Here is a 21,592-nt window from a genome sequence, read left to right on the forward strand (position 1 = left end):
GCACCTTTAATCAGCTTATGTGATGGATTGTCTTGGCAATGGAGTAAAGCTCATAATGAGGACGTCAAAGAAATTGTCCACAGACAAGTTTTATAAATGGACACAGCAAGGTAACTGTTTGCCCACATGAAGGTCCAACCCACCATTTAGTACAAATGGTACAATAGTGGGTGAGTGATTATTTTATCAATGCATGTAAATAAGATTTATGAACAGACCCCAGTCTGAGTAATACAGAAGAGGCTGCATGCAAGTCACCATAATCAGTTAGAGAGAAATGTGACTTTTTAGCGTTGAACAGGAAGCAAGGCTTATTATGAGAAGGAGCATTTGAATAGGTGACAACATCTCCATACAGAAGCAACTGATATTCCATTTGCTAGGTCATTACAGTTTTCACAATCGCTTTGGCTAATCTTTTGAAACAGTCTTAACATTCTCTAAACTGTAAGTGCAATCGTCACAACTGTTTCATAGGACATCACCACTCTATGGCATGTCTGAAAAATGTAGTAACTCACCCAAAACATTTACTTCATGCTTCGAAACCTAGTTATTGTGTCAGTAAATTGGCCAGTTTTTTTGACATTGTGTGAGCCATAATGGTCAAAATGTTTAGAAAATGTTTCACCATGGCAGTCAACCCATGGAAATGTTCATTATATAGACATTTTAGTTTTGTTGTACTTGTTTGTTGACACTGACTGCTTACAGTTTTTCACAATCCTTTTGGCTCATTTCTCGAATGATAATAATTTTTTCTAAACAATAAGTTCAAATCTCTTAATAGTTAGTTTCATGCTTCTCATTCTTTCAAGCAAATTGCACATGTTTTGGCACATGCCTTTCTGATCAAAAATGATGAGTTAATTCTCATTGAAATTGTCATACTCTTCACAACATCTAAACTTTCTTTCCTCGTTTGAGCCATCACATCCAAAATGATCCATTTAAATATCAAAATATATCAGACATGCATGTATATTCCATAAATATCTATGACATGAAATGTATGTGATATTTGCTATATTTGTAATAAAATAGGAATGGCCAGGAGAAAACACAGATGAGATGTTGATGAAAATCACTTGCCAGACCAACAAGAGTGACAGGATGTCCACCAAGAAAAAGGGAACATGTAGTGTTTTATTTACCGTGAGGTACAACTCATTGTTTTTTACAGAACTGCCGCTGGATTTTATCATTGTTGCAGTTTTTTGGTTTTCATGGATGTCATTTTTGTGTTTAAGTTTCAGCTCACTTTATAAGACTTTATATGTAAGAAATATGTAAAAATTGACATGCAAAAGTAAATTTTCTGTTTACATGCAACACATCGCTAAAGTAACTGTATACATACAGATGTGCATATCCTTTTTCTGTGTACTATAGGATTGTACAGTATTCACTTTTCCCAGTAAACTTTTCCCACTCTTAAAATTGGTTTCTAAAAAGCTCAGGGTAATATACACAGAAAGGTAGAACAAAACAGACATTTATATATAACAAACATTTCCAGGGTTGATTGCCATGGTGAAAAAACATTTTGACCAGTATGGCTCACACGATGAGAAAATAACTTTCATTTTGGTGTCACTGGACAATTTAATGATAAAATAACTAGGTTTTGAAGCATTAATTAAAGGTTTTAAGTGAGTAACTAGATTTTGCAGACATGCCATGGAGTTGTAATGTTCCATGAAACAGTTGTGACGATTGTACTTACAGTTTAGAGAATGTTAAGACTGTTTCAAAAAATTTGCCAGAGCGTTTGAGAAAAACCATACTACACAAGAATGTCAGTTTTGTCTAGCTGAATGCTATTGTGTATCACATTGATACCAGTTTCAACAGTAGGTAAAAGATTACTGGGAAAGGTCAATACTGTACAATACTGTAGTACACAGAAATCTATGTATACAGTAAATTTAGCAATGTACATTTTTTCACATTTCTTACATATAAAGTCATAAATAGTGAGGTGAAATTTTCCACAAAATGACTTCCATGAACAAAATATACTGCAAAAACAATGAAAAAACAATTAATTGTACCTCTTCATGGTAGGTAAAATTTCAAGTTCCCGTCTTTTTGGTGGATGTCCTGTCACTCTTGTTGGTCTGGCAAGAGATTTTCATCAACATCTCATCTAATGTTTTCCCTTTCGATGCACTGGGGGAAAAATCTTTTTCATTATCATGTCACCTTGCAGGTCATTTGTCAATTTACCCGACATCACAAACATTCCATGTCACCGATATTTATGGAATATACATGTACATGTATGTCTGACAGATTTTGATAATTTAAAGGGTCATTTTACATGTGATGTCTTACACGATGAAAGAATGTTTAAAATGTGTGAAGAATATGACAATCAACTCATCAGTTTTGATCAGCAAGACATATGCATGTAGGTATTGTGCCTATTGTTCTTACTCTTTTGCACACATTTGCCAAAACACACACAATTTGCTTAAATTAATAAGAAATTCTAATCTGGTGTGAGTAAGAAACTATTTGTTCAGTGATTTTAACATTGTTGTGAAAGAAAATAATTATAATTTGAGAATTGAGCCAAAGTGATTGAGAAAAACTTAAAACTAGATATTTTTATTTTCTCACCCCATTTTATCCCCTCCCAAATTTGTAATATCTTATTCACAATGATGGCCTTAACATGGCACAAGGACTCCACAGCCAGTGCCACGAGTTGAACATGGATGTGTTTGGTTGGGTCTCCAATAAACATCTTGTCTAGCAGCTCTGCTATGCCAGTTGACATCCACCTTCATTGAGACCAATGTTTCTGAGTCTGGCTCGCAAGAGGTTACGATCAAATTAATTGAAAGCCTTTGATTAATCAATAGAACAATGCAGCCAACCTCAATTTTAAAGTGTCATTTATTTAAAAATGTGTCAAGTGCATTTATGGTTTAATTTTACACTGCCATTGCTGCCTATTTATTTCTGCCTCCCAACTGGGAACCATCCTGAAATTCTCTCAGGATATATTATTTTCAAGTAGGAATTTCTGTAGCTGGGAGTTCACTGGGGGTTCAAAGAGCAGCCGGGATAGGGAGTCGGGTAGGATGATAATGTTTTGCATCTGATGGACATACACTGGTTTCCAGATGTTGGGATAAATAGATAACTTCTGGTCAAGGTTTTTGTTTTTGTCTTTTTATACAGGCTATAGATACAAGGAGGTCCACTGGGGCCCACCAATGGGAGCCAGGTTTACTTGTATGTGCAGCACCATTTACTGCTGGCCAAGTGACCTATACATTATTCAACTCTAATATTGGGAGTTATTCCTAAAGTATAAAAACCTATTCATTTGTTACTACGCCAAATGTACAGAGAATTTTGTTATCTTGACAATTACCACCCAATTTAGAAATTATTTCAGAATCATTGATGAATATACAGCACAGCTCAGCACTTTTCTGACAAAACATTTAGAATAACCATCAGTCTGTTTAGATTAAGGTACAGTGTTGTGATTGCACCCCAACTTGTAGGTCAGTTATACTGACAGAGATTTGGACAGTAGGCTACATCGTCCTGGCTTGCTTATATTCCTGTCAAAGAACTGTCTCTGTCATAACCTCACATGATCCCTCCTACATGTAGATGACAAGCAACTATTTTCTCCTTGCCCCTTTCTGATACCAAGGTAGCAACATTTCTGTGCCCTGCTGACATCTGTGTCTGGATGTCAGCCCACTGCATCAAGCTTACACAAACGGAGCTGATTTTTCTCTGTGGGAATGCCGGTCCAAGATCGCTCCATCATGGAGGACTCACCCTCACAGTGTGACCCTTGACAACACAATCCAACATTTGGAGATAAAGGGCCGTACCTCACTCAGGAATCAGCAATCCAGGCACTTGACCCGTCAAGCCTGAACTGCTGTAAAGACATTAAATACACACTATTCTCCAGGTCTTATAACTCAGATTTAAGTACTCTTAAATTTGTACTCAAAGATTACAAATAACAAGATCCCTCATAAATGTATTGGTATTTAGCTTGATGACAAGTTGTCATTTAAACCAAATTGAAAACCAGGATTGGCTTCCTTTAAGGAATGCCTGTCCCTGTTTTGATAGTAGAAATGCAATTTTTATGTTTCTTTACTTTACTAGGTAAGTAGACCAAGAACTCCCTTTTATTTACAGCAACGACCTGGGAGCCATTAGGGTTAACTGTATTGCTCAGCAACAGGACACAAGTTTTTCATCTCATCAGCTCAGGGATTAGAACCAGCCTTTTATCATTTACTGGTCCAATGCTCTTAACCACTAGGCTACCATTGCCAACACAAAACAATGGGTGCCTGTTTGAATTATGGAGATATAACCTATATTTAAGCACTAGCTTTTACACTTGAACCTTAAGATATTCACTGAGCTTTTGATTCATCTATGTTAAATCTTTCTGTGAAACGAGTGGCCCTGACACATATTTCATGTCTAATTCTTTAGGGTTAAGGTTCTCTGTCCACTCAGCAGGCACATCTGTTTCGCATTATAGACTCATTCTCACTAAATGAGTTCAATCACACTTTAATCTCCTTGTAGGCAGATTTATATCTATTACTCCTTTGAGAAATGTACTTATTTCCAACCAGATTAATATTGCAGACAAAACAGCAAATGACATGAAGTGTATTTATTAATACTATGTATATAGATTTATATGATAGATATACATTATTTATTTACAAACCGCAATCTTGTCAGTGACAGGACACAAATACAGACACCACCCTGCCACCCCAAAAAAGAAATACATTGCTAAGTCAGTGCTGTGCCAAAATGCCAGGAGGCAAAGTAAAACCCATCCAATAACTACACACATGATGTGGGTCTGTCATCACGTGTGTCTTTCGAGAAGGGCTGCCCAAACCTGTTCCTGGAAAACTAGTTCCATCGAACCCCAGTTGTGACAAACCTGACTTAGTTTTCATCAAGTGTGCTACATCAGGAAACATACAGGACGTTGGCACTCCAGAACCAGGGTTGGGCAGCCCGGCTAAGAGGTTCAGTCTACAACACTACATAGTGCTGCTGAAATAGTGTAATAACAGTGACTCTCCAGAAGGAGCCATGGTAGAGGCAGCTGACAGAAATGCAAATATGCAATATATTCAGACTACAATCCTATATAGACAAAAGACTACTTAAAAATGTACAGAAATGTCAAGTCGATTACTAAAGGATAGCTTTGCAGTAGCACCAATCATCACACATTCTTTATGTTAGACAAATGTTTCTGTCAAGTCTTTTATCAAATAGACTTGGTTCAATACAGTAACCGAACAATTTTACATATCTTTTGAACAAAAAATAGATAGTATAATCAGCATATTGATATTGCTTTACAGCAATACACTTTGGAATTACATTTATTTTCAGAGAAAACCAAACATAAAACATGTGTTTCTTCACCTTATTTAAAAAGGCAGGCGCTTTTTAAGAAAAGAAAGGTGTCAAACTTGTCAAAACACACCTCTCACTGCATGTTGGCAAAAAATATCTCAGCTATTAATCCATTTCTTAAATACAGTACAACATTTTCTCTTCTCTGGCACTTGTGTCCATCAACAGTCCAAAACAAGAACCTCTCAATACATTCTGGTAAGAAATACGCAGTTAGGCTGGTTGAAAGTAAGGGTCCCCAAGGTCCAGCCCCCAGGTTCTTGGACAGGAGTTACAGAAGAGGTAAGCCCTGGTTTATATGTGAGAAGTTCTTATTTAGCAATCAGATCAGCTCTATTGTGCGTGCCTTATCGCGAGGGCACTTTGAAGGCCAGTAGCTCTTCAGAGTGCATGTTGTTAAGAGAGCGCAGCTCAGGCAGCTTGAGAAGCAGCTTGGTGAAGGTGGTAGCCTCGTTGGCGTGGTTCTTCATGATCAGACTACGGAGTGCTCGGATCAGTGTGTCCTGCAGCACCTCCACTGACTTCAAGTCCTGAATCCCTGAACGATCTGATAACAGAGCAGAGCATTAAACAGTATCCCAGAAGGCAGTTGGTCTCATCATACAGAGAACACCAGTTGCTAAGAGGATTGGCCCCCTATTTCCAATACATAGTAGTACACTCTTTGACCAATTACATGGTGGCAATTCAGACCCCCTACATTACTAGAATACACCCAGCCAACAAGCCCAACACGAACACTCACCGGCAGAAACGAGGACGACGGCGAGGAAGAGGCTCATCTCGTCTCTGTCCAGCTGCAGGGCGGCCAGCTTCTCACTGAAGTCACACATGGAGGTGAGCAGTTCCCCGGCACGCAGCGAGCGGAGGAGATCCAAGCTGTAACGCTTTCCTGTCAGGAAGGTTATTGTGCGTTCGGCTGCGTCGAAGTGCGAGGCGAAACGGACCATAAGCACCTGGGGAGAGAAAGAGTTTTTGAAATGGTGTTTCACACAATACAACATACTCTGGAATTCAACAGCATTAATAATAGAAACTCGGTTACCTTTCTTATCTATGTACATTTACAAAAAACAGAGTTGTACGTGGTGTAATGGTCCTGCTAGTATTAGACAACTTATTGGGACGGAATAAGATAAATCTACTTAAAGTTGATGTACACCTGAACTATATACAATGGGTACTGAGCATGTTAGCAAATTGAGTTCCATACTGAATTAGAAGACATTTCTACATTTAGAAACATATATATGTAGGCCAGTCACCAGTTATTAACAAACAAATACAGTACACAGAGAGCGGTGTTTAGTTGAAACGTGACAGGCAGAGTTAGGACAGCTCTATTTTGGGTCAAGTGTTTCTTACTTCAAAGGTTCCATTTTTTAGCAGGTTCACTTGGTCCTGCTCTGACAGGTCTCGGAAGCCAGGGATCCTCTTGGCAAACTCCACCACCTCCCGCACAGCCGGAATGAAACTCATGGAGAACTCCTCCCAGACCTCTTGGCTGCGCTTCCTGGTGTCCAGATGTGGACCGGGAGTCTCATTCATTTGACAGACCTGTTGTGATGACACGAGAGAACAGGGCTCTCAGAAATGGAACATTGACACAGAACAAACAAGGAAGAGGGGATTTCTCTCATCCCTGTTTAGAGGAAGGCACGTGAATGTTTTGAAGACACTCACCAAGTGAGACCTGCGGTCATCTAGGCTATATGCTGGACCATGGGGGTTGTTGGAGGGGGTCTGGGTGTTGCTCATTGTGTTGTGGCTCCTGTCATGCAGGCTAGAGGCGTCTTCTAGCAAAGCACCACTGGGGGTGCCATTTAGCAGCTGGTAAACAACTCTCTCTTCGCGGTAAGGACCGTTGGTGACCTGTTGATGGTGGCCATTGCCATAGTAACAGGACAGACCACCCCTGGCGATGGCATTTTTGTTGTAGCATTTCCAACTCGTCTGTGATTCCTTCACGTGGCTGTCGCTCCCCGTCTCCCTGTCGGCGGGCGAGGTGGACTCCTCCCTTCGCTCGTTGGCGGACTGCTGCTGACTGTTGTACGCGAAGGCATCCTGTTGATGGCCCCTAGCGGGCAAAGCCTCATCGTCGCCGCTTTCCGATGAGCAGGAATAGGCGTAGCTGGAACTTGTGTCCATGGAGTCTTGAGCGGAGCGCGGCGAGGACGGGGTGGAGCCCGATGAAGAGGAGGAGGACGAAGAGTGCCCTTCCACAGGACAGGCCGGGCTCTGGGAGTTGTGGAGCTGGCTGCTGTTGGTCATCATGTTGTTCATGGCGTTCTGCATCTCCAGCAGCAGGCGCTGTTTCTCTCTCTTGGGGATGCGGCCAAACCGAACAGCTGGTGAAGGAAATAGAAATAATATTCATTAGCACATGGAGTATCACCGATAAGGGCTTAAACGCCTGATAACCACAGAATTTACCTCCGTGACAAGAAAATTGAAAATAATTCCCATTTAATTTGGGGCACTCACCATCTCTAGACATGCCCACAGCCAGACACTTCCTGAAACGACACTGCTGACAGCGGTTCCTGTTGATCCTTATGACGGTGCAGTTCTCCATCTTAAGACACTTTTTATACTGGATGTTCTGCTGGATGCTCCTCCTGAAGAAGCCCTGCAAATAACAACATGAGATATTGTCACAACGTATGGTGAATCAATACTGACTGTGAAAACACCATAGAGAGTGGATGAATGACAAGTGAAACCCCAGGTGTTGATGCTTTTTATTAGAAGCAGTCAGGGCTGGGCTGACCTTGCAGCCCTCACAGGCGTGGACGCCGTAGTGGAAGCCTGAAGCCACGTCACCACACACTTTACACAACAGCACCATGCCGTTGATCTCTGCAAGACAGAAGAAAAACACAAGAGCAACATCACTACTGAATCACACCAGTGTGCCAAAACCCTGTCTGGCAGGGTACAGATGTGCTATACCAGCCACACATGCTAATGATTCAGGTACTTCGAGAACACTAAATTCACCCATTTCCTGGGTTACTGTCAGAACTCGTGCACTGCATTCTCTCTACCATTCTGAAAATACCTAGTATCGTTCCCATACTGAATGTATCTCTAGTAGTGAAATACACTCACTGGTGATGCCACTTTTGGTGGATCGCCCAGTCTTCTCAGAGCCATGGCTTCGGGGATGCCTGACCAGGGTAGGGGGGGCGACATCCACTACGATTCCTTCTGCCCGGCTTGGCAGTGAGGGACAAGGCGGAGAGGAGGACAGGTAGCCATTGCTGCAAATGTCATACAAACAAGAATCCGAGCTGGAGGCTGAGCCAGAAGATATGTAGGCTATTACACCTCCTGGGGGGGAGAGTAAAAAACACACAGTGGATTTAAGTCATATGTTCTGTACACTGACTGTGCATAACACCCAACATGTCTTAATAAGGACGGGACCATAACTATTACAGTTGTGTAAGTATGTAGTGGTCTGCCCTTGCCACACCCAATGTAAAGCAGGAATTATGTCAGACCATTTCCCGCATTCATCCTGGTGTTTGACCTACCTACTTCAAGCCTGGTGATTGAATAACACTGTTACATAACAAGCAGGCTCTATTGGTATGTGCTGTTCCTCTGGATACAGCCAAACCTGCAGTCCCAAATCAGATCACCATTATTGAGGAAGGATAACCAAAAACGGAGATCCAATTTGATATGAAGATTACATTTAATTCATCTTATGTAATTATTTTGGAAACTCCTAGAGGGTGTTGTTGTTACAGAATATCCCTAAACCTGTCAATATTTTTTACTTACCTAGATGACTCAATGCTGTGCATACAAACACAGACACGTTATAATGTGCACGTTAACATTTTTTTTTTTTTCCACAAGGCGGGTTACGGAAAACAATACACCCGGAATGCTTGAGGAATAGACGGGAGGAGGGTGACAAAAACATCTACAGGAATACATTTTAAACTAGCCAGCTTTGTAGCCCTAAAGTTAATTTATTCACTCGACTTTTTCATGACCTAAGCAGAGTATGACTATTCGTTTTCCGAACTCATCCAAGTGTAGCTGTCATGAGAAAATCTAGGTCACTGAAACTGCCCCCTTCCGTCTCACGTGGACCTGTGTGCGGTCCTCCAGATCCAGAATTATGCAATTATCGCGTAAGAGCCTATTGCCGACCAATGAGCAGCGAGAGTCAAGAAACAGAGGCACATGGCCAGACCGGGCTAGACAGCCTATCCCACGTGAGGCGAAGCAAACCGGAACATTATAGTGTTGTGTCAAAATCACCGTAGAGTGGAATTCCTAACTGATATACATGGCCTAACAATAAATTGGCAACAATTACAAAATAATATATTGGACAGTATCGATGTTCCATATGCAACCTAAAAAACATCATTTAATAAAACGTGGACTGATAATAGTCTAAGATTTCACAGCTTTTTTTTTACAACACTGGTTATTAGGACATGTATTCCTGATTTAATTCAGTAACGCTTAAAACTATAATAACTACATTTTAACAAATTAATTGGCCAGTGTAGCGAGAACGACTGTGTCAATTACAAGATAACATAGTAAAAAAGGATAATAAAGCCAGTCTTACCAGACTTGGTTGATCCCATGTCTTCAGGTACCTCGATTTCGATTTAAATCTGTCCCAATTTATTGTCAATAACGTGCAAAAAAAGATAAAACCGAGATGCTTTTCGCAAACTGCAATTATACAACACAGTTGCCCTAACAGTTCAATTTAAAGCATACACTTAAATTAACCGGGTTTTCTTCTTTTAGTCTCGGTGACATCGCGGTTTAAAAATGATTTACTAAAATATTATTTTGGAATAATTACCGACATTCCACCGTCAAAAGTCAGAACAAAATACATTCTTCTTTCAATAAAACTGAATATTCTTCCTCATGCAATACCTCCCGAATACAAACGTTAATTGTTTTGCAATCTGTAACGAGTTGGAAAAACGAACTCACATGCTGGATGACTTTACTGTACTGAACGTTTTTAATAGTGTTAAGCATGTGACCCATTTGCCAGCCACTCCCACTAGCCTGTGCGCTTGAGTCACTTTAACCCAGTGACACACTTTTACAGACCAGAGGCGGAGACACATTGACGAACGCAGACTGCTCCAAGCCAATCTCTGGATAGGTCTCACGCACAACGTGAACCCAGTCAGTACATTGTGTTCATCCATCCTGTATGGGATTGCTTTGAGACTGCACACATTCAAATGCCGTATATAGGAGATATGTCTATAAATGGATGTGTTGTTGTGCACATACTGTATAAGGTCCTAACAAAATCTATGTATGCCTCTGTCAACAATTATGCTAGAAAAATGTGTCTCCCTAACGGAAAGACATGTATTTCTGTGTCTACACAAACTGCACTCATGTTCCCAATAGTAAATACCTATATAAACCCACTGCTCTAGTCCCTAGTTCAAAAACACACTTCAGGTAAAGTCTGTCAAACTCATGATGCACATGATTTTTGACAGGAAATAATCTGTTGTTATTATTCAAGGCAAGCAACTAATGCTACTGACAAGTCAGTGAACCCAGGAGTTAAATTAGGTGGGAGGCAGCACGAGCTGAGCTCTGGCTCACATGTTCGGAATGAGACTTAGCAGGAGCTTGTGTACTTCCACAGGCCAGCAGTTTAAAATTACAGATACAATTGGAAAGTAGAAATTAGGGCTCCCACTCAATACCAAATCCACATTTTACATGAGTGTACCACACATTTAAATTACTCGCAAGGGTCAATGTGAGATACGGTGCTTTTGCAAAGTCCTCAGACCCCCTCACTATCTCCGCAAGTTCTTGTTACAGACAAACTGATAATTGCTTACAAGTTTAATTTGCCATCAATCTATAGACAATACCCTATAATGAAAGTGAAAATGTATTTCTTTAAAATCTGTGCCATTTAACAGAAAATTCAAAAAACTGAAAGTGTCTTATGTACATTTTCAGACCTTTTTTATTTAGAACTTTCTACTTTGTAGAAAAACCTTTAGGCAGCAAGTCTTCATGGATAAATGGTGCCTCCACCACCTGGATTTGGAATGTCTCTCACTTCCTTGTAAATCTTCTTAGATTGCTTCTTCCCTATCCAATCTGACAGAGTTTATGTAAACTTCAGGTCTCCAGACATTTGTTCAATAGGCTTTCAGGCTTTGACTGGGCCACTCAAGGACATTGTCAAGAGTTGTCTTGAAGCCTAGTCTTGGCTGTGCGATTCGGGTTGTTATCGTGCTGAGAGATGTTCAGGCCAGTTGGAGGTCGTGTATGCTCTGGATCAGGTTTTCTTCAAGTACCTCTCTGTATTTGTTCATCCTTTCCTAAATCTTGACCATTCTCCCAATCCCTGCAGATGTGAAGCATTCTCATAGTATATTACCCCAACCACCATGCTTCATCATTGGGATGGTATTAGCCAGTTGATACCTGGTTTTCCAAGCTGTACCTTGTTTTCTCCATAAGTAGCGCTAGGCATTCAGGATAAATTTAATTTTGGTCTCATCAAACCAGACAATCTTTTTCCATATTCTCCCCGAATCCTTCAGGTTGCATGTCATATGACCTGTACTCAAGAGTTCCCTTGGTTTCTGTTTCACCTGATTGATGGATTGCTGCAAACATAGTTGTCCTTCTGGAGTGTTCTCCCATATCTGCAGAGAAACTCAGAAGCTTTGTTAGAGTGGTAACTGGGTTCCTTTTCCCAGGTCAAAGCCTCTGCATAATTCTATCTTGGAGTTCTACGGAAAGTTCCTTGGGCTTCATGAGTGGGTTTCTGCTCTGACATGCTAGTGTGGCTTTAAAGGGGACCATCTTGGCCAACGCTGTGAAGTCTGGGACCTTTGTTCCTAAAATATTTCCACCCCAAAACAGTTAAAACAATACTAGTTTTGTACTTATTATAGAACTACATTATAGTTTTACATTAAAAGTGAAATGGCAAAAGCATAATCCTTGTTTTCTTTTAACAACAGAGGACATTATTAATAGCAGTAGAGTATCCCATGGACAATCCACAAACAAAATATTACATGACAGCTATTTTCATTGTAATTATTTATTTCCATATTTGCTGAGATAACTTAATCAGAAAGAAAAAAAATACACCAGACAATAAAGTACTAAAAATCTGAAATAGAAATACCCTCCCAGATGTGACCCCATCCCCCACCCCTCCCCGAGCTCAATGGTCCTATGTGGCGTACCGCTTCGTCCACTGTTTGGCTGTCCGGTCATGCTCAGCTCTGTTTGTCGTGTATTGGGTGGCGATGCTTCCCACCAGGGGATCAGCTAAAATTGAGAGAAGACATTACAGGGGTAAAAACTGTTAATGGGTGGAGGATGATTTGGAATCTTAGATTAATTACCAACTGATGAAATCCGAGAATGTCATCAACTGCTGCTCATGAGTTATAGGGCAGTTTATAAGTTATGTTTTTTCAGTAAGATTTCTGGTGGATGTTTATAGTGATCACTGAGGCTGTGCAGCAATAGGGTAGAGGAAATTTAAATCATAGCATCACAGGCCAGCAGCATACATCTTTCTATTAAAATTATTTCAGAATAAAGTAATAAAACTCGCAAAGTAAACTTGACATACCATTTTACATAGTTTCCTTTATTATTCATTATTTATCAAAACAGTTTAGAATAGTACCTTTAAAATAGAATGAGTAAAACATCTGTTTCAGTACAGTATGCATGTTTGTTTGTTTTATTGCTGCAATCTCAGTATGGTGCAAGATGAGGAAAAACACATTTAATCTATAATACCTAAACCACTGACATTTAATCTTAGATTTTTTTATCAGATGAAACGCAATAATCAACAGATTAAACAATTCTCAAAATAGTTGTTGCCAGCCAGCTACACGGCAGACCAGGTATCAACCCCAGCCAGGGACCATCTAATTAGGATTAATTGAGAATAAACTAAAACTTCACTGGCTACAAGATTCAGCTACATATAGTAAGCCAAAAGTAAAACAGTTTGTGGTTATGTTGCAATGGATGGACTGCAACTGACATGTCTAACATCACAAAATGCTAGAAATGCTGATCTCTCACTCAGAAGGAGCAAGTTAGAGTGACGACAGGCAACGAAACATATAGCACCCTACGAACGAATGTGAAGAAATACATTAACTAAACAATAAAACAACAAAAAATATATTACGTTGATTGACAAACACGTATTGTACATATTTTGCCCACCTCTGATGTTCTTACAGCTATATACAAACAATCAGTCATTTTGTTTGTTTTTCTGTCTATTTTTAAGTTTAACTGTTTTAAAGAATAAGTGAACAGTTACCAGAAGCCAAATGATGAACAAAATAACTAGATGATGGTCATTGTTTTCATTAGCTAGCCATCTACAGTAATTTGTTTCAAATTCAACAGGTTAAATGCAAATATTTGATATGCAGATGGCGTTCCATACATTCGATTTTGGATTAGCACAGGAACAGAGTATTAGTCAATTCTCACAACAAAGCCGTCATTGGCTCATGAACAGCTGCTCTTCAAACCCCCTCCCTTGTTCCCCACAATCATTTCTACTTGCGGCCTGGCCGAACTAGGCTTGCCTCGTTTTTCTTTTCTTGTTTACATAGTGGTTTGTAATCAGTTGTAATTGATATATTGCCATGATTCTGTGGTCATAAAAGAGCACTGATGCAAAGCTGATTGATGCAAACAATGTTTTCACCCAAAAAAATATGAAAACAACCGATTTCTAGCATGGTGTTATTTCATCATCTCAGCAATATCCCTAATTATTTATTAAGGCTGTTTTTGTTGATGTAAGATTAGCTGCTATGTTTGGCTTTGAGGCAGTGGGGCTCGGTATAGTTGACAAAAGTCTATTTCAATAGATCAATAAGTGCCTACTGGTTACATGTATTACCATATAGTACTATAAATATCTTTGTTTCTGGTCATTATTAACAGACAGGTTGAAGTTGTTTCTCCTTTCATTTGCCTAAATAATTTGCATGCATCCCTTCCTAATGATGGTGTGATGCTGACTGGAAAACTGTCGGGGGAGACATATTCATCTTTGCAATAAAAGGTAGGGCCCTATGAAATCTGTCATTTCCCCCCCAAAATTCATTACAAAATAAATTAAATTTAAATTTTTCCTGAATTCAGTGTTTACGATTTACACTAATTTTAAAATCAGGAAGTGTCTAATAATATGAATAATATAAAACTTCAACAATTTAATAAGAAATAACAGTACATTTGCAATCATGCAACACAACATTTCATTAAGGCAAATTCTTAAAATTTCAGGTGTAAACAATATAGATACAGCAAGGTTAGTTAGATGCAGAGGCAGACTGCTGCTGACATTATGTATCACTATATTTCACCATGACAGCTCATTATTTGGAATATCACAATTTGCACAATTCACATTTACGATTTTTCACATTGCAGAATGTAAATCTAGGCTATTGCAACAATATATTATTAAGCTCTTCATATGTTGGTCGAACACACAGGGGAGTTTGACCGAGGGTACTCTCATTTTTCTACCTGTATGCAATGGTTCACTAAAAATGGCCGAAGCCTTCCTAGCTTTTCTAAGGGGATGTCAGACTCGGCGCACAGCCACAAAGTCCTGAATAAATTCTTGTCTTGAATCTGCTGATGCATCTGCACTAGCAACGGTCGTTTGAAGAGGCATGCTCTGGCAAACATGCTGATTTTCCTTGTTCTTCACATGGGCTTTAGATTTTAAGTGGTCATCACATTTTTACGGGTCCAATCAACAGGATGTTGACAGAATTTGCAAAACAGCTTATTGCCTGACTCATAATACTCCTTTGAGTATTGCTTGGCTCTGAATTTAGCAGTTAGGGTCGAATTCTCTAGTTTTTTTGACAACTTGGCCAAGTTCTCAAACTGACATCCAAGTTGTTAGGTGACGTAAGGGCCAGCTTTACTAGCTTATACATGCACTTCTGGGTTCTCAACTGTTAAACGGATAAGATTGTAGAGACAAGTATTACAACTTCTGCACATACCTAATAAATACCTAGTGGCTCATTTGCATATTCACGCCTGCCTCAAAATACTACTTTAGTCCTAGAAAAGGCATTTTAACAGACTTTTTATTTTTTTAGATTTTTTAGATTGATCGTTCATAATTCAGGCATTTTTTAGATTGATCGTTCGTAATTCAGGCCTACACAGTGTTATTAAAAGAAGCACTAACTCCTCCACTGCCCAACAATTCCTACATAAAAACAGGATAATAACTAGCAAAGAAACTCAATAAATGGGCACAAGTTCAGCTCTGATCAGAAAATCAAAGATGAATTGGAAAAGAACATCAACTCCTGGGTTGGAAAAACAGTGACCTAAGTCACAGTGGTTACACTGGACATGTTCTAGGGCTGAAATTATTTTGATTGGGCAAAAGACAGTGATCTACTTTAAATAGTCCAAACAAAATCTGGCAACCTCAGGTACGTTTTCATGTTAATCTCTCCAGAGTTGACATTTCTTCTGCTCAGCCACCATGGAAAAGGTTCATGCTCAATATAACCCTACACAGTAGTCAGGAATACTAATGCTAGTTTTGGTATCATATTTCCACTTGACATGGATTGATAAGAAATCTTACCTGGGTTACAGTCAGTGAGCAGAGAGCAGATGGAGAGTAGCACCTTGGAGATGGTCAGGGCAGGGCTCCAGTTGTCCTTCAGGATGTCCAGACAGATCACACCCTGGCTGTTGATGTTACAGTGGTAGATCCTGGTCCGAAAGGTCACCTAACACACACAGGATTAACACAGTTATTATCAGCTTTACGAACAGAAGGGCAGCTCTAATTTAGTATAGTATACAGCATTAGGCAAAAATCTTAGGCACATTTGAAGTAAAGTTTACAAATAAACACTTCCCAAACAAATGGTATAGGTTCAAATTTGAGATGCCTATACCCTATTCACAGTACTGTATTTAAGAAAATCTAAAAAGTAGAACACTGAAAACAAACATGCCATTTTTTCTATACACATGGCAATATAAATTGCGCCATGCTAGTGTTGAAACTTATTCTAGCACGAACGTGGAGGAGTCAAATGCCCTCTGGTGGTATATTTAGATAATTTAAAACCCCTCACTACAAACATGATTTCAACCATTTGCCATTTTCATCAAAAAGACACCAGACGGCTAAAAATGCAAAGCCACTATGAGAAATACACCCTATTGTGATCCTTTCCAGCATATGTAAAATTGTGTGGTAAAAGTTTTTAATGACCTATTTTACCTCTGTGTGGAGAATTTGGTAAACAAATGTGATTACTGTGGTTGGGCAAAGGAAGGAAGCTAAAGAATCTTTCAGTCAAATTTTTCCTTTACTTTCATCCATGTTTATCATGCCCAAAAAGCTAATTGTTGGTTTAATGTATTTTTACAATATATTTTGATCTAGTGAAACCATTTCTCACTGCCACACAGAGGCTAAAATCACCATCTGAGTTTAAGCTTAGTCTTCCCTTAATCCTGATTAGTCCAAAAAAAAAAAAAATAACATCAATAAAAGAATCTCAAACTAGAAACAACTGCAGCCTGTAATATAATTTTACATGGGCCTTGAAAGATTCTAGATGTTTATTCTGTCCTCAAGAGATTAGTATGTAGGTTTTCAACTTAATGTAAAACAAATCTGTACAGCTCAGTTGATAGAACATGGCACTTACAACTACATAGTTGAGGGTTTGATTCCCAGAGAGAGCTAATACAAACAAAAAAGTAGGTTGCTCTGGATAAAACTGTCTGCTAAAGAACTTCAAATGAAAATCTGTCCAATTGTGTGGGACTAAACTAAGATACACCTTGTAATGAGTCAAGCCATGAAGATTGACAATTACTTAGTACCTTGGGTGGTTTGAAGGGGTAGTCAGGTGTGAAGGCGATGTCCAGGAAAAATACCCCTCCCTCATAAACAGAGCCTGGTGGACCCAGGATGGTTGACCTCCACTCATAGATGTTGTCCCCTTTGGGGCCGGCGCTGAAATGAAATTTACAGACATTATGCTAAACCTTATCCTGTTCACAGATCTGGAAGTACCTGCTCCTGTCGTTACCTGGACCAAAAACCAAAGAAGATAGTCGCTCAAATTGTTATAAACTATAACCCACATTTCATTATTAATGTTACATTTTAGAGAAATCCGCTCATAGCCAAAAGGGACAGCTAACAAAGGACTGCGTCTGCAACACACATTTGTTCGTGAGACATTTTAAAATGAATTTGGGCCCAACAGTGAAGCATTGCTCTTAGTAAGTGGGGACTCTTGCGAGTCATAACTACAAGGATGAGTCTATTGATTGATGCAACGTGGGAGAAGAGAAATTGTGCTTCATGTAGATTTCTAAACACTGTTTCATTTTCAGTCAAAAGACGTTATGATAGGAGAGGTTTGCAGTGTTGTTATATCAGCAAATTAGACATGAGAAACCTCAAAAAGTAATGGAAGATTTAATGAATACATCATTACAAAATAAATCATCTGTACATATTGACCATCTCAATATGCAAGACACTGGGCCTGACTGGAACAGGTGATGATTGATGAGCTCAAATAAAACATACCTGCAGTTTGGAGGAGGGTCCAGGGTGATATCTGCCAGCTCTTTCTGAATCCTGCAGACATAAACAAGAATTGAGATCAAAGATTCCCTGGCCAATTGATTTGACTGGGGTTTGACAGTTTTTTTGGAAATGTTATGAAAAAGGTGGATCAGGGAAGTATTATAAGTGGGTAATTATGTTGGATAAGACTTCATACTTTTCAAATACAATTTGTCATTTACATTTTGTCTAAAAGTAGTTGCAAACCACCGGTTAAAACAATTGTTTGTCAGCCACAGACTAACAGAAGTACAAACAGCCAAGATATGTTCATCCTATACACTGTATACAGTGGGGACATAGAAAGAGCATGGCATAGATTAAATCCACACTTTAGGACTACCTACACTGACAACTCCTAGCTATCCCTGACCAAAGTCCACCAGTTTGTGTTGCAGATCTAGTATCTGCCTGATGACTTCTATGGTCAATACCCACAGCACATCTGGGCAAACCTGCCATAGTGCAACTGGCTGTGAGGATGATCTAAATTCTTCCTCTGGACACAGCCCACCAGCATTTATTGACACGCTGGCCATCTGAACAAGCAAAAATATCTCCTACAATTTGCACCTGGCACACCCAGAAGACTGACCACTGCTTAGAGTCTGGCTCCTTTCAAGGTTCTGACGATACTAGGGAGTTTTTCTAGCCACCTTGCATCCATTGTTGTTGCTTGCTTTATATATGTACTTAATAACAACTGCCGATGTAGAAGGGCTTCATAAAATACATCTGATTGATTGCTACCTCTTTGCGCTGGTGGATAGCAGCTTGGAGGTCTTGTTCATACTGGCTTTGCTCTCCCGTTTCTTGCAAGGTGTGTCTTTCTGTTTATTTTGATGGGAGGAAGAAGATGATGAAGAGCTGGTGCTGGCACGTGAATCCTCATCAGACATACCGGTTTGGACAAGAAATGAGCAGGAGCCTACAGTGTGATTGTGATGAGGTAGCTGAAGGACAAAAAAGCAGTTGCTTGGACAAATAACATTGCTGGCAAACTTTGCAAAATGAAGTAACACTGAAGTTGTGGCAGAGCACCCAAACAAACGTTCAGTCAAGAAAAATACTTAAGATATATTGAGGCTTAACTCAGTTGAAGTAGCTAACATGATGCAATTGATTAATTGCGGCCTGAACATGTAAAGAGGGGAGGACAGGTTCTCCTTTAACGCGCAGTATTATTCAGTTGATGTTCCAATTATACATCTCTCTGCAAATGCAATTTCATAATTCGTTCCCGTTTGTTACTCACCAAAACAGGCACTTTAGCAGAGCATGCATCGTCATTAATCCAGTTACGCATGGTAGCTAGAATCTACTCCCCCCAAAAATACAAGCGGTGTATTGTTTTCACCCGAGTCTGACGACTAACCGAAATGTTCAGATGCACTGAGAAGAAGTTTCTGTAACGGGCGTGGTGTTAAATTAAATCGGAGGAGTTATGGTAGCCAGCCAACACCTCTTCGACACCTCCAATCAAAATACTATTTTTTACCACACACAGCTTAGCCGATTCAGCAATATAAAAAAAAATCTTTGGAACAAAACTTATTTGGATGTAGGCTACGATAGGTTGCGGACAGAATGTCTGAAATTAGAGTTGCCCTGTAAAACCACTATGTTGCGGAGTACCGAATGTGGCTATTTTGATCATAGCTGAGTAACGTTACATAACGTTCATAGAATTTCTGTTGGAACATTTGCTAGAGAGTACTGTAGCCAGTATCTTACTGTTAGAGCGTCAAAAGTTGCCATCCATTCCCTCCCTCAATAATATTGTTATTATGGATGTTTGCGCAAATAAGGTCGGATAACGCTGATATGGCGAGACCCGAATATGAAACCTACTATCATGAATGATGAGACATTCTATACAAAAATATGGAAAAACAAACATTTTGGTAAACAACAGCTAGTCAGTCAGCCAGCCTGAATAATATTCATAATTGTCGGGCCTCTTTTCTTGATTCATAACTTACATACACAAAAGTATTTCTGAGTTGTTCGCTGGCTAACGTTAGCTTACTACTGTTTGTGCCAGGCAGTATGGATTATGTCTGGTTAACTGCACTTTGCCAGCTAGCTACCACAGCCATGGTATCTATTTGGTTAGCTTACGAACTTGTGTAATAAAAAAAAATACGTCCCATCTCCCTACTGTAATGTTGTGTTATTAGCCGACCGATTTACTTGCCAGACATTACAGTAAATACACAAAACAAATTGAGACCAACAAACGATGCACAACTTTACTAAATAACTATTTTCACCGTTTACTCTACGTTAGCTAGGTCTTCCTACTAGTGAATCTAGCTAGCTTGCTAACTAGGTTAACTCGCTAATAACATAGTAGCTAGCTACTGTAGCCCCCGCCCCCCCTCCTCCCCCCGAACCAGACAGTGTCACCACAAATGTCTCTGTTAAGTTGTCGTTCTTTCCTGTTACTAAAGAAGTTTACAAGCTAAACTCATTGATTACATTGAAGTCATGAGACAGATTTAGTATTGAAGATAGCAATGTAGCTATCTATAATTACCTCCTCTTTGTGTCTGGACCTCCACCACTGCCTGAGCTCGTGCGTTTCGCCAGTTTTGGTATCGCCTTCTGCAGAACGGAAGTGCTGCGGCTGCTGTGAAACCGTCTAGCGCCCTCAGAGCACAGGGATAATCCAATAACCAGTTGACAACCGACATTATAATTTAATACACTTAGAGACGCAAATCATTTGTCTGATACGGAGATTATTTGAAGTAACTGGAGTCAGGTGACCATAGAGTTTTATTCCATAAACCACCTGTGGTGCTCTTTTTTCAGCTGTAGTATTGGTTATCCTGGTTTAAAAGAGTTCCTGTATTCCAATCAGGTCCTTGTATGCATAGGTAATGACTGTGTCATCAGAAACATCACATGTTTTTTGAATCGCTTTTTACATCAGCAGTTGTCACAACTCATACCCAGTCTTCAACACCAAGACCTAAACATTTTGAATCAAGGTGGCTAGGAAATACCCCTGAGAAAGGTAGGAATGCTAGAGAGGAGCAGGTCTCCGGGCACGGCCAGTCCTCTTCTGGGTGGAGATCATAAAGAGTTCAAGGGCTTTTAATGATAGATCCTTCATTAAGATATTCTTTCCGATAACACCTATTACCCAGTAGTAACTGAATTTCAGTCAAAAATAATCACAATGGTTATAGAGGGTGCAAATAGTCATCCCCAGGAGAAACTGTTAACGCCAGTCTGGGGTTTAAGAGGTTTTAATAAGAGCAAATCATCCAGGTGCATCGTGGACAGCAACCACACAAATGGTCACGCACAATCTAGATCAGCAACACGCGTTGAGTTTTTAGAGTGACAGCTAGGGGTCATTCATCCACTTACACCCTATGGATGTTTTTTTACCTATACATTTCACACAAGGTTTAACCAACGTAGAGGTGCAGGTGGTGCCGC

At 39.7% G+C, this 21,592-nt stretch overlaps 2 protein-coding genes across 4 annotated transcripts; both read right to left on the reverse strand.

The window, feature by feature from the left end:
* Positions 1 to 4,700: 4,700 nt before the first annotated feature.
* On the reverse strand, positions 4,701 to 10,467 carry nr1d2a (nuclear receptor subfamily 1, group D, member 2a). Its single transcript, XM_010889866.5, has 8 exons — positions 10,049 to 10,467; positions 8,560 to 8,781; positions 8,219 to 8,307; positions 7,933 to 8,077; positions 7,132 to 7,796; positions 6,814 to 7,005; positions 6,194 to 6,404; positions 4,701 to 5,995 (listed from the first exon to the last, which is right to left on the reverse strand). Exons 1-8 carry the CDS (start codon positions 10,065 to 10,067, stop codon positions 5,796 to 5,798), a joined length of 1,743 nt encoding a protein of 580 aa, XP_010888168.2. The 5' UTR covers positions 10,068 to 10,467; the 3' UTR covers positions 4,701 to 5,795.
* Positions 10,468 to 12,525: 2,058 nt separating this feature from the next.
* LOC105021877 (ubiquitin-conjugating enzyme E2 E1) lies at positions 12,526 to 20,800 on the reverse strand. Of its 3 annotated transcripts, none has more exons than XM_010889865.5 (6): positions 20,679 to 20,800; positions 18,890 to 18,969; positions 18,101 to 18,151; positions 17,383 to 17,515; positions 16,121 to 16,268; positions 12,526 to 12,774 (listed from the first exon to the last, which is right to left on the reverse strand). In XM_010889865.5, exons 2-6 carry the CDS (start codon positions 18,928 to 18,930, stop codon positions 12,677 to 12,679), a joined length of 471 nt encoding a protein of 156 aa, XP_010888167.1. In that variant the 5' UTR covers positions 18,931 to 18,969; positions 20,679 to 20,800; the 3' UTR covers positions 12,526 to 12,676.
* Between the last annotated feature and the right edge of the window lie 792 nt (positions 20,801 to 21,592).

The sequence above is a fragment of the Esox lucius genome, chromosome 20 (genome assembly GCF_011004845.1).
Source record: "Esox lucius isolate fEsoLuc1 chromosome 20, fEsoLuc1.pri, whole genome shotgun sequence".
NCBI classification, from domain to species: Eukaryota; Metazoa; Chordata; class Actinopteri; order Esociformes; family Esocidae; genus Esox; species Esox lucius.

Excerpts from the sequence above, each read along its gene's own strand:
- nr1d2a (XM_010889866.5), bottom strand. Across the intron at positions 8,308-8,559 it reads CACCAAAAGTGGCATCACCA|AGATCAACGGCATGGTGCTG; the intron begins GTGAGTGTATTT and ends TCTGTCTTGCAG. Across the intron at positions 7,006-7,131 it reads ATGACCGCAGGTCTCACTTG|GTCTGTCAAATGAATGAGAC; the intron begins GTGAGTGTCTTC and ends TCATCACAACAG.
- LOC105021877 (XM_020040650.3), bottom strand. The coding sequence starts at position 19,445 with ATGCGTAACTGGATTAATGACGATGCATGCTCTGCTAAAGTGCCTGTT. Across the intron at positions 18,152-18,889 it reads CTATCCACCAGCGCAAAGAG|GATTCAGAAAGAGCTGGCAG; the intron begins GTAGCAATCAAT and ends TTATGTCTGCAG. Across the intron at positions 17,516-18,100 it reads GACCCTCCTCCAAACTGCAG|CGCCGGCCCCAAAGGGGACA; the intron begins GTATGTTTTATT and ends ATTTCATTTCAG.